The sequence below is a fragment of the Lepisma saccharinum genome, chromosome 1 (assembly GCF_977018435.1).
Source record: "Lepisma saccharinum chromosome 1, izLepSacc3.1, whole genome shotgun sequence".
NCBI lineage: Eukaryota > Metazoa > Arthropoda > Insecta > Zygentoma > Lepismatidae > Lepisma > Lepisma saccharinum.
The window spans coordinates 135,655,566-135,673,508 of NC_139229.1; the positions used below are offsets into that span (position 1 = coordinate 135,655,566).

Below are 17,943 nucleotides of genomic sequence, written 5' to 3' on the forward strand. Positions count from 1 at the left end.
TGTTTATTTTTATTAAATTTAAATTTATTACGTTACTTTGATTTTCCATGACTTTTGGATAATCACAATGATGAGATGGAGTGATGATATGATGTAACTGCCAGCGCTGGCCAGAATTTAAACCTGGTACTCAAGGCATCTGTTACGTAGGCTGGTATTTTATCCCTTGCTTCCAAGTAAATGGAGTCTGCACTTACATATTTATTTTAGTGTTGAACCATGGTTGATATATTTGTATGGTCAATACCAGTGGTATTGTAATTAGAATGAGTTGGTCCAAATTAAATTTATTGATACATGCCAATACTTTTCCAGAGTTCAAGAATCTTACGGAGACTAAATATCCTGGAAATTACACAAAATGCTTAGTTTTAAATATCTTGGCAACAGTATTGCAGTGACAAATGGATTTTGGGTTCAAATACCTTACATGAAATTAATGCCTACTCTAATAGAATGATATGGTATAGTTTTCCATTCCGGAAGTATATCTTAAAATTAGGGATGGGAAGATATGAAATTTTGGCTGTTACCGATAAAGTACCGATATAAAATTTACCAATACCGATATTCTACCGATCCAATATAAAATTAGAAATGGTCCTTGAAGAACCTGAAAGTTTCATTGACCTCCTTAATAAATGTGTGCTTCAAGGTGACTGCAGTGGAAAGAAATTGCATATTTAGACATTTACTTTTTTAGAAAGTAGGGCATGGAGATTATCCATAAAAATTACAACAAAATGGCAGAATTTTGTTCTAAATTATCGGTAATTTTACCAAAAAACCGATATGCCTATATCAGCCGATACGGACAGAGTACCGAGCCTTACCCATGGCGCAGTGGTTGCGTCATTGCTTTTTTCAAGGGGTCCCGGGTTCGATACCCGGTGGAGGCACAAGTGGTTCGGATTCCACTTTAAACTGTAGGTCCAGTCCCGATTAGCCTTACTGTGCATAAAGTGGACTTAAAACACCAACTCAAACCAACGGACAGAGTACCAATTAATCAGTCCCATCCCTACTTAAAATTTACAAATTAGTTTCACTTTTCAAGTATTGGTTTGATTGATTAATTGATTTGGTGTTTTAAGTCCATTTTAGGCTCAGTAAGACTAATCGGGACTGGACCTACAGTTTAAAGTGGAATCCGAACCACTATGTGCCTCCATTTTCAAGCATTTTTATTGCTATCAGTGGCAATTATATTGACATTTCATTGGTATCGGGTCAACCCTAATTAATTTCTTCCACATACAATCACAAACAGAAGCAGGACCTTGTACTTTCATGAAGAAAGTACCAATAGTTAGAGCCAATGGCTCTACCACAGGTGATTTTGCGTGTATGATCTTAAAGCTTATTGCTTCAGCAATTGCTGCTAATTTTGTAGCACTTAAGAGTGATGACATTTGAAACATTACCTAATCCAACTATTCGTGAACGAACATCTTTTGTGAGAGTTTCATCTCAGGATAAGTAACATATTTAATACTTAAAAAGATGTTCACAGCAATTACAAAAGTCTTATGTAACAGTCTAACTATCCTTGGATTTTTCAGTCGCAAGTCAATTTCCTGGACTTTTTAAAGGTGTGAAAGTGTCGTCCCCCCTATCCCTCGTTTCTATCCGGCCCTCTGGATTACTTCCAACTTTCATCCCTCAAATCTCTCCTTTCACCTCACCCTGGGTGCCAAGCGAGCAGATTATATTTGCGCCGGAATTACAAAAAGGGGGGTTTCACATAACAATTTATATTTGTATGTCCCTGGTTCGTTTACTCATATACAGCAAGTGAATATACAATTGGTTAAATGGACAGTACCGTAGTTCTTGAAATTATAATATTCTCGTAGGATATATTGGTTTATTATACGTAGTTATATATATACATATTTTACAGAGCGTCTCCATGAGTGTCTTGCATAGACCAAAATTACCAAAACTCTAAATCAATATATATACGCACCAATGGCATAACCATCGGCACTTCCCTTACCACCGAGTTAGCAAAACTATCTCGGTGGGCCTATCCTCAGCTTAAATGATATTCCGTTACAAATGCGTTTCCTTACGCCTTCACTCCTTCTTTTGGGCATCAATTAATCAAATACGGAAATATCCACATAATCAAAGCTTTTTCTAAAAGGGGACTTGGGACAGCAACAGGGGCTGGTACAACCAGATGCTACATTATGATATCCAGTTTAGCCACCATAAGTGGACTAAACTTGAGGAGACGTTCCTCTTTCGCCGATCAATGGGGAAACACTGTTTTTTTGCTAAAGCCCACTGGCTCTTTTTATAGTCGGGGTAAACGTCCGTGGACGTGGACCCCGTAGCGTTGGAAAATTCCACTACAACGGTCTTTTGAAAGACTGCTAGCTCCCTCAACCGGGGAGGTAAGAAACAGGGGAATCTAACATCCAGCAAAGCACAATCCAATAAGTATATACACTTACATGCAATAATAACATAAAAATACACTCATGGAAACATATTACTTAACCCTACACCTTGTAGCTGGCCAGCAATTAATTATTACAATATACCAAAACCAGTAATGGTCAATCCGACCGTTACATAGTTCCCCCCTTCAAGAGGAACAAGAAAAAACAATACACTCCAAACAAGATTACCATATTTACAAAATCATCCAACACAATTACACAATACCCACTAAAGTATTCAACTGTTCTCAGAGTATCTGAAAAATGAAATAGTCACTAGTTCATTCACTTTATCACATTGTCCACAATGTTCACAGATTCACCAAGCTTCCTCTTCCTTGTGAAGTCCGCCACTGAAGTATCCTCTCTAGGATGAAGTCTTCCTGACAGCATCTTTCTTGAAGTTAGTTTCCCTGGTTCCTGGTTCGACTCTCCACCGAGTCCCTGGTTCGACTCCCGACTGAGTCCCTGGTTCGACTCCCGACTGAGTCCCTGGCTTTGACTCTTGACCGAGTCCTTGGCTTCGACTCCTGACCGAGTCCTTGGTTCGACTCTTCACAGAGTCCTTGGTTTGACTCCCAACTGAGTCTTGGTTCGACTCCCAACTGAGTCTTGGTTCGACTCCCAACTGAGTCTTGGTTCGACTCTCAACCGAGTCCTGGTTCGACTCTCAACCGAGTCCTGGTTCGACTCTCGAACCTAAATCCGCAATGTGTATTTCTGTTTACAACTTGGAGACACGCAAATAAATAAACAGTGTTGTGTGAATGAAGAAAATGGGGGTAAGTGTATACAAATGAAAACTAAAATAAAAAAAAATCAAATAAAAGAAGATCCGTTGTCGGCTATTATGACAGCTGGGATTGCTGGTTAGGCGGCCCGACGGTAGTCTTCCTAACCCTCATTAGGAGTTGTCGCGTGGCTCCCCTTGGCTGTTTTCTGTCCCTCCACCTCACAGCAAAAGCTGGTGGTTTATGGCTGGACAACTGGCCTGGTTCACCTTCCACAATCGGATAATCCTTCCCATTCTTTGCCCTGAAAGTATCTTCTTTAATCCTTCCAGACATTAAACATGGACCTGAGTGTTTTGTTTCAAGTTCACCATTAACGCCACGCAATCTGCCAGATATAGTGTGCTCTTTCAGCCACACCTTGTCTCCAATGCGAAATTTACATGGCTTACGTTTGATCTCGTTCTCTTCATCCGGGAACACTTTATGTAAAGCTGGGCTCGTTTTCTTATATTTCGGTCTCACTTCTTTCTTCATTTCGCTGGAAACTGTACAGGGAACGCAACTTCTGACGTAGCGAGCGATATCTTGTGTCATTCCAAGCCACGAATATTTCTCCTTGATTTTCGACAAAGTTTTCTGCTTCCCATTGTGCCCTGCAAATTCAGACTCGTGATGTGACGTCAATATTTGAGATTTCAAACTCAACGGGACCCATATCTTGGCTGTTCCCTTAGAATCTTGCTTGCAGTCTATCCTCCTGCACAAAACTCCCTCCTCATCCAAAAACGACTGATTGGCCAACTTAGCAACTTTCTCCTTATACGTCCTACTTCCAGAGAAATGCTTTCCCTTCAGTTGTTTCATTATATGAGATAACAAACTGTCTCTCATTTGCTCTGAAACAAGCGATGAAGTTTTTTGTAGCCTCTCAGAAACCAGTAATTCATCATTTTCATTGTCCTCTAAAGCAAAAGGCAAAAATGATAATGCATGGTTCTTATTGTCCGTAGAAATGGAATTTTTTCAAGGAAATTTGCATTCCCTTTTTATTCCCTTCCTCCGTTTTCTCTTTACCTCTTTCGAGATTTTCAGAGAGCATAATGCACCAGCGTTTGCAGTCTTCTGAACTTCGAGTCCTTGCGAATCCACTAATTGGCCCGTATCCTCATTCGTAGACTTCCCGCTATTCTCATGTGCATGTGTGTTGCATCCATCCAGGCTCGAGGGATCAGACGAGTTATTCCTTTCCTGTACCACGTTATTTCTCTGCATAACTGTAACAGCGAATTCTCGTTTACATGCACGCTTCGAGAACGTGTAAATCACGTCGCTATCCTTGAACGACCAACCGTTCTCCTCAATGTGCAAAATTATCCCACTCTGCCTCAAAAAATCCCTTCCAACGATTATGTCACGGAAACAATTCTCAAGGATGATAAATTTATGCATAAATTTCATGTTATTAATACAAACAGTAGCATACATCTCGCCCTTCGACGTAACGCTGCCCACAGCTAAAGAAATGTTCCATTTTCTAGTCTTCATGAATTTATTTCCATCCCTCTCTAACAACTTGGCTGTTTCCAAACTTAGCGTAGAAGCTGAAGCTCCCGTATCTGCAAATAATACAAAGCGTTTGTTGTTAATTTTACATTGAATGAGAGGTTCGAGGTCTTGCTGAAAACAGCCTTCTCCATTCAAAAAACGGCCTTTGTTTCTGCGTTTTCTCCCGGCGGGTGACAGAATGTTTATTTGGGGACGCTGCTGACCTCCCTTTCCAGCGGGTTGGCTCCTTTTATTGGTCTGTTGACATTCTTGAAGTTTATGGCCCTCACAACGACAGCCCCAACAAATTAACTTTGCAGAATTTTTATTGGCCCCCGCTTGTCCAAAAGTTGCATCAAAAGAGGGTCTCTTTTGCCCTACGGTTGCATCACCGCCAATGCCCCTTCTTAGAAACGCGGTTGTTTCACAGCCCTTGACCCTTTTTCCTAAACCTGGATTGAGAGAGCATAAGGGTAGCTGGTCACTCTCGGTTCCCCCTTCGCTTGTCCTTGCGGACAAAGCCATATGTTTTACCCCTGTTCTTCGTGAGGTGTCCTCTTCAGTGTTGCAAACTTCAGAAAAAGATAATTCCGTCTCACCGGCGAGTGGTGAATAATAAAGCCTTTCTGAATACAACCTTCTCTGAACAATGGCTGCTTCAGATTCCAATTCCTTCAAAGTCTGAAATTGCATTCCATACAAATGCCTTCGGAAACTAGGGTGTGCATGAGATAGAATATGTTCTATTACTTCACATTCATCTGTCTCTTTTTGCCTCATAGAAAAGAGTTTTCTCATTCGACGAATAAACAAAACCAGAGATTCTTCGCTCATTTGGAAGCGATTCAGAATCAAACGGTCGATCTCATTCTTATAATCTACAGAATAATATTCTTCTAAAAAAGCATTTTCAAAGCTCTTGAAATCTTCAAACGGGCGTGAAAATCTAAACCAATCCCCTGCAGCCCTCCTTAGCGAAAACGGAAGAATCTTGTCAAACAATGACTTCTCCGAAATGCCCATGACATCTTTATAATTCCGCAACTCCTGCAAATAATCATGCGGCGAAATCTTGTCATCGCTCCCCGTGAAGACTGGAATCGGTAAATTTGACTTATCGAGAATTTTCTGAACTTTTTTCTCCTCTTCCTTAGCACTCTGCTGTTCAGTGCGCGATAAAGCAAGATTATTTAAGTCCCTAATAATTTCCTCCTGAGATTTATCGCTTATATCCTGATTACCCAATAGCTGTCCAAGCAAATCTCTATCAATTTGTACTGCCATTTTTCCTACTTTACTTTTTCCACTACGTAATAACATACACTTCTGTACGATCTTCGTTGTAAAAATTAAAAAATCTATCCGTCCGTCAATCTTTCAAACCTATAGACCTGACGACAATTTATACAACAAGATATATCCTGGACAATGGAGCCCCCATATGTGAAAGTGTCGTCCCCCCTATCCCTCGTTTCTATCCGGCCCTCTGGATTACTTCCAACTTTCATCCCTCAATCTCTCCTTTCACCTCACCCTGGGTGCCAAGCGAGCAGATTATATTTGCGCCGGAATTACAAAAAGGGGGGTTTCACATAACAATTTATATTTGTATGTCCCTGGTTCGTTTACTCATATACAGCAAGTGAATATACAATTGGTTAAATGGACAGTACCGTAGTTCTTGAAATTATAACATTCTCGTAGGATATATTGGTTTATTATACGTAGTTATATATATACATATTTTACAGAGCGTCTCCATGAGTGTCTTGCATAGACCAAAATTACCAAAACTCTAAATCAATATATATGCGCACCAATGGCATAACCATCGGCACTTCCCTTACCACCGAGTTAGCAAAACTATCTCGGTGGGCCTATCCTCAGCTTAAATGATATTCCGTTACAAATGCGTTTCCTTACGCCTTCACTCCTTCTTTTGGGCATCAATTAATCAAATACGGAAATATCCACATAATCAAAGCTTTTTCTAAAAGGGGACTTGGGACAGCAACAGGGGCTGGCATAACCAGATGCTACATTATGATATCCAGTTTAGCCACCATAAGTGGACTAAACTTGAGGAGACGTTCCTCTTTCGCCGATCAATGGGGAAACACTGTTTTTTTGCTAAAGCCCACTGGCTCTTTTTATAGTCGGGGTAAACGTCCGTGGACGTGGACCCCGTAGCGTTGGAAAATTCCACTACAACGGTCTTTTGAAAGACTGCTAGCTCCCTCAACCGGGGAGGTAAGAAACAGGGGAATCTAACATCCAGCAAAGCACAATCCAATAAGTATATACACTTACATGCAATAATAACATAAAAATACACTCATGGAAACATATTACTTAACCCTACACCTTGTAGCTGGCCAGCAATTAATTATTACAATATACCAAAACCAGTAATGGTCAATCCGACCGTTACAAAGGATATTCAGGTTCCTTGAAATAGTGTCTTGATCTTGGAAAATCCAATACTGTACTTTAATGGCAGAGTTCTGCATGCAAGTTTGCACATTTACTCAAGCATAAAATGAATTGATTACGCACAAGCTTATGGTCGATTTTTATGAACACAAGTGCACATGTGCTGGGTACCACCAAAAACGTTGGTGCCACAGGTTTCATTATTTTCAAGAGCATGTAAATAAAACCTAATATATATGTACGAGGGGTCCTTGAAAAGTAATGAGAAATTTTTATGGAAACAGAATAAGACTCCAAAAACAAGAAAAAAATTTCTTTTACAAAGTATCATTATTGACATTAAAAATAAATTCCAAAACATGCAACAGACTCTTGTGCAACATTCTAGCATAGAATTCTTCACTTCATGTAAGAATTGGTTTTCACAAAGATGTTTTCTGAATGTTGAGAATACCAGAAACCGCAGTGCCAAGACTAGGCTACATGAATAGTGTTTCTGTATAGCTCCAACAATTTCATCCAGAGATGCCATACTATCACAGAAACGGCTTCCCCATGCACCATAACGGAACTGCGACAGAACACAGACAACTAAAAGAGCCCAACTGCAGTTGCTGACACGTTAATATATGACATTCATAAATACTGGAACTGTACTACCAAATATTTCCAGAAAAGAGAAAGTGCCATTACATTTCAATCAGTCCTCGTATATAGATATCTCACAAGTGAGAAATCTTATGCTACTCTTACCTCTAAGCCTCCACCCAAGCAGGAACCCATGATAGCTGCAACTATTGGCTTCCTGCTTCGCTCCAGTCTTCCCAGTATGTCTTGACCTGTTTTCGACACAGTGGTGACTTCATCTGCACTCTTGCAACTTTCCAACATGTTGATGTCTGCCCCAGCAATGAAACATCCAGGCTTCCCTGAGATCACAACAGCTGCCTGGATGTTGGGATTAGTCTCTACCTCGTACAGGATTTGTTGCATCTCATCCACCAACTCTGCATTTAATGTGTTGACCTAATATAGACAATATATACTTTTTTGGAAAGTGTAGAGTTTGTATCGCTTATCACTTTAGTGCATTTCTGTTGCAACTGAATATAGCATATACAGTAGTATACAGAGTTTTACTATTTCTGTTCCCAAAATGGAACTTACACCAAACAGAAATTACATTTAACTGTATATCATACCTTATTTCCACAAAAATTGAAGATATGTTTTCAGGCATTGAAGGTCAAAGGTCACAGTGTGACCTTGAAATGAAAATTTTATATTTTCATATGACACTACTTTTTTCATGGAAAATATTCTCCCTTAGCTTCAAAATAAGCCCAAGGTGAAAGTTGTAAAGGGAATTTAAAAGGTAATTGAATGAAGAGTTCAACAAAAGAGAGAGTGTTAAGTATCCAGAACCACCAAGACAAAGAAGAATTAGAAGAAAGATGGAGTACACTAAAAATAGTTTTGATTAAGGCAGCTACAGCAGCTACAGAAGTTTGTGGTTTAACATCTATAGAACAAAATAAAAGATCAAGATGGTGGAATAACATGGTTAAAAGGAAGAAACAAGCATGGAAGAGGTACATGGAAAATAAACAGAGGAGAAATGGAATGAGTATGTTCAGAGGAGAAATGAAGCAAAAGAAGCAGTTCGACAAGCAAAGAAAGAATCATGGAAAGAGTTTGTGATAGAAATGGGGGAAAGTATCAAGGGACCCACAACTAATAAAGTTGTGCAATGGTTGTGGAAGATTTGTAATGAAGTATAGAAGAGAATCAAAATACCCAAAGATTGGGAAAGAAATATGATCATACCAATTAACAAAAAGAGTAACACTGCAAAATGAGAAAATTATAGAACAATTTATCATCAGTAGCTCCAAAAATATATTCAAGAATTTTAGAAAGAAGGCTAAGAGATGACGTAAAGGAGGAGTTAGAAGAAGAACAAGCAGCTTTCAGAAGAGGAAGACAAATGCAAGATCACATTTTTACACTACAAGTTATAGATAAATTCCTGAGCAGGGAAAAGGAACTGTTTGAAGCCTTCTTGGATTTAAAGGCAGCTTTTGATCCAGTGCCACAGCAACAACTCTGGTCAGCATTACAGAAAACAGGAGTCTCAAAAAACTAATAAGAAGAATACAAAGCATCTAACGACAGTTAAAGAAATAGTGAGAATAGGAGGCAAGAAATCAAAATAATTTAACATGAAGAAACGAGTTAAACAAGGAGATAGCCTCAGCCCCTTATTATTTATAATACTAATGGATCAAATACATAAACAATGTAGAACAACAACTCAAAAATGTAAGGTTGGAAATAGGAAACTGAAACCAGTTAATACGCAATCACTTCTGTATGCAGATGATGTAGCTTTAATAACATCAATCAAACATGAACTACAACATACAGTAATAGAATGGGCCAGCTCAATACAAGATAAGACAAATAATAATGAACCCAAAGAAGAGTCAAGTAATGCATATATCAAAGAAAGGAAATGAAGAGAGATTTGAAATAAAATGGCAAGGTGTACAGCTAGAACAAGTGAATAATTTGAATATTTGGGAACAATAACAACAGCCGATGCTGGGCCCTGTGGCAGAGTGGTTAGCACTTCACTCAACGACACTGGGGTTCCCGGGTTCGAATCCTGGTCTGAGCATGGATATTTGAGAGTGTAAATTCATGAATTTCATCGTATCATCACTCATTCCCATCTTCGCAAATTAGCCAAAAGTGGCACAAAAAGCAAAGTAAAATAAAACAAATCAATCAATCAACAACAGTCAATGGAAAAGTAGAAGAAATAAGTAACAGAGTTCTAAAAATAACCAATATATATTACCAAATAAGTAATACAATATTAGAAAAAAAAAGAGGTACAGGAAAATGCCAAATTAAGGATTAATAAAACTACAAAATAAACATAAAAGCAGATTAACAGCAACAGAGATGAAATACCTCAGAAAAGTGGTAGGAAAAACCAGACGAGATAGAATCAGGAACACCAAAATTAGGGAACAGCTTCAAGTAGAATCAATTGAAGAGGTAATAAAGAGAAGAACACTAGGCTGATATGGTCATGTCATCAGAAAGGGAGAAGAAAGAAAACCAAAACAATTAATGGAAGCGAGACCAGAAGGAAGGAGAGGAAGACAGACTTCAAATACAGAGGTTGTTTCCGATCTATGGTGACGATTTCAAACTGCACCTACTTTAAGAGAAACCATGTTGCCACCATCGAGAGTGCTCTATTTGGTGACCCTGCATCTTGGTAATTGCCCGACAGCGAAGTTTCCACTGTAGGAGACTGGCACGAAGTGTAGTCATGCCCAGCCTCAACCACTCCTACTGACAGGCTTTCCAAAGCCCTTCAATGGTGCGGGGTCTCCTGTGAGACAAGGTTCATTTCAGTAGGCTGAAGGCTCAAAAGTCCATCGGTGAGGCATCAGGTGACTTCACTGGAATGTCTGTGAAACAAATGGCACGAATTCCAGTTTCATCTGCAATTTTTTGGAGGAAGAGGCGGGTTGAGCGAGATGTGTGACTAGACACCTTGTTTTTAGCTTATGAACATGCCCTTTGCATCGCTTTTCCAAACCCAAATCGCGGTGAATGATGAGATGGTGTGCACTGTCTTCAGTGATGTTTGTAGCCGGTTCGCGATACTTCTCTGTGTGGCTGGATTCTCCCTGATGACCAGCGCCAAGACTTGTAGCTGGCGTGCGGCTAGTGGCAGGCCGGGGGTTGGCATTTCTGCCCCATAGGAATCATCCCACACCTCGCCTTAGCTGCCCCTTTCACCCCTGATATGCCATTTATGAACATAGTGAAACCACGCTCCTTGCACAGTTTTATAATGGCACTATCACTGTTGTTTACGTCGGAAAGTGCAGATATGTAACCCTCCCAATATACACTGATTTTCGGCAGCATTCTTCCCGATACGCACTGACCACACCTGTCACGCACAGTCAACGGTCCAACGAGCCCACACGACTGGCAGCTTCGTTCTCTTCCCGCTTGGTGGTGTTGCAAGAGGTGTGCAATTTCGTCACCATAGATCGGAAACAACCTCTGCAGAATGGGAACAATACCTGTCAGAGATGGTTACTAAAAGAGGGAAGACCCTACTGGAAGTTAAAAGAATGGCACAAAATAAGAAGAGTTTTAGCAGATGGCTGAAGGACGACAATACCTAATAGCATGAAGAGGAAGAAGTACGTCAGTAAGTATATATCACCCCACTACTGCATAAAACTCGAAACTATACTATTCTTACATGAAAGTAATAATATTCAATAACAACAATGCTGATACAAAGATGTTAAAAACACTACAAGTCCTTTCTTAACTCTCACTTGCAACTCCTTAATTACCTCCTTAAACAGAGAAATTAGTTTAGTAATATTTGTACTAACCTTGGCATTTGGTGAGTCTATTTTTATCACAGCTACATTGTCATTCATTTGAAGATTCATGTGAGATCCACTACGCACAGCAGACATTGACAGAAAACGTGAATGGGGTAACACTGAAAAGAATGATACAAATATATATAATTTAATGCAATGAAAACAAAACTAGCAAAATTTAACATCACACAGGTACTCATTCCTTTATAATCCGTGGCGAAACAGCCAAGTCCTACCTAGTAGCTACTGACACTGACTACCTGCCCAACTCCCACTTGCCTCAGCAGAGGTGGTATATCATTCAACCAGTAACAGGTGACGTGTGGTCACTAAGACGAACCCTCTGTCGTCGTCGTAGGTTTCCATGACCAGGTTACGCTATTCATTTGTAGCTCCAGAATTTCCTCACATTGGTGAGTGGAGAGGAGAAAAGTTGTTATGCTTTCTTCCAAGAAAGTTGAATCTAAGCATTTCCCTTAGCCCAAGCCTAAAGTCTGACACCTTGGACTACATGGGCACAATGTGGAACCATTCTTCATTACTCTATTGAATAGTAGTTTCCCTTCCCTCTCATTTAAATTCAAATAAAAACAGCATCTTTCATTTAAGATGCTTCTTCACTAGCACACATACAATGCTACTTTATGTACACAATTAGTGTGAATATTGTATTCCAAGGGTCCCTGGTTCAATTCCTGATAAGATACCCTTCAGACTTTTGGATTCAAGTGTCGTTAAGTTCTGATTAAGTTATCTCTGCACAAAGTTGGTTGAAAACCAACAACACAGTGTACGCATATTCATATTTCACGAATAGGATACAAATATATTCAATATTATGTTATTTTATTACTGGACATTTAAGGCTCTAGTTCATACATACTTACACCAATACTCAGACAGGTCCGATTCTAGAGCTCTATTGTAATTATTGTAATAATTCTCCTATAGGGTTATGGTGTTAAATATAAATATTGGTCAGTAGACACCTGCTATATGAGGGTATGAGCACAGTCAATCAGATACATGTAAAATCTCCATGTATATTTTTTTAAGTCCATTAATGATGCGTAAAAAAATTAAGTATGATATAATATCAAGTTTTAGCACATGCTTTTGCATACAATATGAAAAGTAAAGAACCAAGCAATGATCCTTGAGGAATGCTTGCATTTATATATTTTGATTTTTTGAGTTGGTGTTTTAAGTCTACTTTATGCACAGTAAGGCTAATCGGGACTGGACCTAAAGTTTAAAGTGGGATCCGAACCACTATGTGCCTCTACCGGGAGCCCTTGATTACAAGGCGACTACACTACCACTGCGCTATCGGTGAGGCTTTATATATTTTGAGTCAGATATATAGTAGATTAGAGATATATTGTCTTTGTATTGCATCTGTGTATCCTGTAATGTTATGTGAATTTCCTCTAATATCCAGGCTGTACAATTTATTCACAAAATTGACACAATTAAATGAATAAAGAGCTTTGTAGAGGTTCAAGAATATAGTACATGAAATTTAAGTATTTTCCAGAGGATAGTAATATCTTTCATAAATTTTCCTGTGGCTGTATTGACAGATTTATTAATTTGAAAACCATGTTGATCCCTGTTCATAATCTTCCATTTGTTACAGAAATTATTAATTTGATTGCAGATAACTTTTTCAAGTGTTTTGGTCTGTACCCTTTATGAACGTGTTTTATTACACTTTGGTTTATGACTTGGGGAAATACCATTTACTATTGATGAGTTTATTGTAAATTAGAATGGCAAAGGCATGTGCACACATTATTAGACAATATGACCATGTGTATTTTTATTGCTTAAAACTCTTCATGATTGACTCAAGTTTTTCAATATATCCATTTCCCCAAAGATAATGACTATTTTGCATAAATTTAGGGTTGTTTTTAGTTGTTTCACTGTGTTTTATTTTAAGACCGAACTGGCTACCTGCCCAGATGTGATAGCTGCCTGGCTGACTGGTTTGGAGGAATAGGACATGTTCTAATTGCTACTAGCTTTCCTCGACTGGATTCTGTGGAACAGCCTATCAGAGCAAAGTTTGGCCATGTGAAGATAATCTGAGAGTTTGCAAATGAGCAATTTTGTCTGTGGTTTCCAAGTGCTGGCTGTTTATGTTATAGTTTCTACGTTTCTCGATAAAAAAAAAAGTAAAGAGATGACATGCAGTTCATTAATATTCAGATATTTATGCAAAGCGATGAGATGTGTACGTGACAAATACGATTAGCTGACAATGAAAATCTTTATTATTACAAATGTATTAACAAATGCAGTAATTCTCCTACAACATTCTTCAAATTGCTCGTCCACCTTTAAGCCAGCTTTAGACAAAAGCATTTTTATTAACATTTTTGCTAGCATAAATGCTACGTAAATGCTTCCAAAAATCTTATAGGAGATAGTACTTTACAGTTTTACACCAAAGCATTTCAAGGATCATTTTGGTTTGCTGTTCTAATTACAATGTACAATACATACAGCACGAAAGGGACTTCGAGTTAAACCTTTTATGGTGAGTGCACGGCGTTTACAATTAAAAAAGCTAAAATATTCTTCCATATGTGTACCGTAAACGTTGTAAAGTATGTATTTTATCAGCGTCATTCTTCTCTACCTAAAACTTTAATACGAAGTGATATTCCTCCTGGTGGAATAGTTAACGTATTTTAAAAGTGTGCAGTGATGCGTTGTTTACATCTCACGTGGCTGCCATTATGAGAACAAAAGACTATCGACAAGTATGTACGGTGTAACACGTATCGTGAGAGGTGAAAACTAGCAAAGTCCAGCATCAACTAGAGCATTCCTACTGGAAATCCAGTTCCATGTGATTCAAGCTTCAGTCAGTATTATTGCTATGGTACAGTGCCTTTCACTGTCAAGTTGGCCGTGGAGCAGAGATTAGCGCACCGGGCAATGAGAGCCCATCTGCCTGTATTTAGATCCACAGCTGTATGCCGACCTTGGCACTGGATGCTTGATTTATCGTTATTTGATTTTTTTTTCAGTGAGATAGATTGTTTTCTCAGACTTAGTTTTTTGATCTTGTCTTTCTACTTTCTCTCATATATACATATATAATTATGTATCTCTAGTTAGATGGAGAGGAATTTATTACATTCACACTTTAATCCTTTTATAATTATTTGGATGATTAGCCTATTTTTTTATGGGTCAGGCAATGTTTAGGTGGTGTTCCGAGTGTATCAATGAAATTTTTCCATATTTCTTCAGTGGTCGATGTTGTTTATTTCTGTTCAATCTTCTTTTAACAGGCAGTGGTGGTGATAAGTAGCAGTAGTTGTACCCCTCTTAATGCTAAGCCTTATCTTACAAGACAGTAGAGTCGTTGCCCCCCAGTTTTGATACTCATAGCCACTACTGTTAACAGATAAGTCAAATATCAAACATTTTCTTCACTTATATCTCTGGCCTTAATATTGTGTTACATCTTTCTTTAAATTTTGTTTCAAAGAAATTGGAGAGTGGTCCGGTATTGTAAACTCGTTCCCCAATTTCTTTGAAATTTCACCTACTCACTAATTGTGAACTCCTAATCACGAATCTGCATGTAATAATTGGCGGTAGAGTATGGAAAACGAGTAGAAAACGAAATAAACTATGTTTTCTTAACGTAACTTAACCCTACCATACGAACAGCAGCTCGACGGAACACACCATTTTCCCCAGAATGGAGGTCACTTATAGCACAACACTTTAACAACATTGTGTTCTGACGTCACGGGAGAGAGCTTTTTCATGTTAGGCAAGACAAGGTAACGTGTCTCTTAGCAAAAATATTAATTGTTCTTTGTATTTATGCTAATGGAACCTAACCTCGTAGGCATTCCTCGTCTGACGTCAATATTCAAGGTAGCCAGATTGTTGTGCGTAAAGGAAGTCCATTAATGAATTGCGAAAGAAAGATGGTTCTGAATTTGCTGTGTATTATGGACAATCACCGAATTACAAGTTCTACACGTAAATGTACAATTTTAACAATTGACCGCCAAATATGAACTACAGATACGTCATCAGAACACCGAAATTAGTAAGTAGGCGAAATTTTATAGAAATTGGAGAGTGGTCCGGTATTGTAAACTGGTGCCGAAATGGGAGAGTGGTCCGGTATTGGGTAAGACTGCAGAATATGGGCTGCTTAGGAGGAACGCAGTTCATAATTTTTTGGTAACGTTTTGTAGTTAGTAATCGGGAAAAGTAAGTTTTAAGGTGCGGAAAAATTTTTCTTTAAAAAAAAAAAAGAAAGAAAAACGTGTCCAGGTTGGGTGGTATTGAAATCGTAGCAACGAAGGAAAAGGCATATTCCTGCACAAATCTAGCGAAAGCAAAAAATACCTATGTTGTTAGGTAGCTAGGTTTAGTTCACTTAGCCTAAATAATAATTAGTCACTGTATTTATGCTAATGAAACCTAACCTAACAGGCCTAACCTAACCTTGTAGGCAATCCTCGAAGAAATAATGAAAGGAACTGTGCGTAAACAATATGGACACGATCGAATTGAGAACTGCATTGTTTTTAGTAGCACGAAAAACAATTTTCATTGTATTTATGCTATTGGAACCCAACCTAACAGGCCTAACCTAACCTTGTAAGCATTCCTCGTCTGAAATAATGAAAGAAACTGTGCGTCTGTGGGTGGAATCCGGAGCGACAAATCAACTAGAATGCCGCGAAACGAAGGGTCTCACTTATTGCACAACACTTGAGCGTAAAGAATATGGACGCGAACAAATGGAGAAATGCATTGCTTTTAGTAGCAGGAAAAACATTTTTTACGCGCAATAATATAATAGTAATCGTAAAAGGAACACCGGAAAATGGAAGTAGAAGGTACGTACTTTCAGGGGATATAAATTTTGTTTGCCTATTTAGTAGAGGAAAAAAGCAGCCCATGTTCTGCAGTGAGACCCGGTATTGTAAACTTGTTCCTTTACTTCGTTCACGGACCCCCTTATTTCGCCTTTTTTAGACGTTACCGCCAATTTTTAATGCAGATTCGTGATTAGGACGCCAAAATTAGTGAGTATGCCGAATTTGAAAGCAATCTGAGATACTCCCGGTATTCTATAATTGCTCCCATTTAAGTATAATTTTATAATCTGAATTTGTGACAAAATTCTGATGTATGTATTCATGTTTAAAACTTAAATTGCCAGTATCACAATTACGCCACACCATACAAGTAGGAGGCGTAGTTATTATTTTTGTTTTTGGATAAAAATTGACCATAAGACTCCAGTGTGCTTATTAACTACCATAGAAAAGATGCATATATTCACTGAAAGTGAAATTTTAGATCAGGGTTTACATGTAATGCTTCATTTTCATATCCGGCTTTCTCGTTTCTCATTTCGACCAGGAGTAGCAAAGTCATCATGAGATTAATCAAATACAGAACTACATCATTGGTTAACGTTTTGTATATATCAACAGAATTCTTAATAGATATGAATCCTTTAGACATAAATTGGTAAACATGCATTACCTGAAAAGTGTGTTAATTTAGAAGAAGTAAGATTGCTCAGCATTCCTAACATCCTGAAGGCAGACATCTTGCTGGCTCACGAGTTTGCTTCAGTGGTTTGCTGCCAGAGGGAGCACCACAGCCCCATGCAACAAGTTTATTCTGACCTGCATTCTGAAAATTGGGAATGGAAAATTCATTAATAACACATGCACAAAATTGTCGAGGGAAGGGAATGCATTCAACAAGGGGTGTGGACTGGAAAGTAGGAGTGTGCGAGATTCCAAAAAGTCGGGACCGGGATCGGGAAAAAAAATTCCCTTTCCGATCCCGACTTCGGGAAATGACTTCCCGGCCTTTTCGGGATCCCGAACAGTCGGGAAATACCGAATGGTCATTTAAAAAAGTTGTTAATTCTCGACGTTTTTTGCATTGCAAGTGTCTGGAACTTATCGGAAATTGTTTGTTTTTATTCCAGAAATGAAAAAAAACAATCACTTAAGTTGAAAATGACGTGCAGAATTCGAGATTTTCAGAGCTTCGGGAAATTTCGAACATTTCCCGTCCCGAAAATTTCCCGACTTATTTTTCCCGTCCCTACCAAAAAAATTCTGTCCCGCACACCCCTAATTTCCAAGGTGTCCGGAAATTTTTAACATTTCGTGTCCCGAACTTCAGGATTTTAAAAAATTCCAATTCCGACCAAAAAATTATTGCCCTGACACATCTATTTTAAATTTATTCATTCTATTTTCTATTCACGATTATATTATTGATGCAACACATCGTCGAAAATGCCCATACAGCATTTTATACCCTCGATGATCT

The 17,943-nt window shown here is 38.6% G+C and overlaps 1 protein-coding gene across 1 annotated transcript in view; it reads right to left on the reverse strand.

Annotated features, from left to right (window-relative positions):
* Mtpalpha (monolysocardiolipin acyltransferase Mtpalpha) overlaps positions 1–17,253 on the reverse strand; it is a 72,583-nt gene extending 55,330 nt beyond the window's left edge. The window contains exons 1-3 of the mRNA XM_083120072.1: positions 17,137–17,253; positions 11,602–11,714; positions 7,916–8,188 (exon numbers count right to left, since the gene is read on the reverse strand). Of these exons, the coding sequence (XP_082976198.1) occupies positions 7,916–8,188; positions 11,602–11,714; positions 17,137–17,203 (453 nt within the window). The 5' untranslated portion in view covers positions 17,204–17,253. The remainder of the gene's footprint in view (positions 1–7,915; positions 8,189–11,601; positions 11,715–17,136) is intronic.
* Positions 17,254–17,943: the final 690 nt, after the last annotated feature.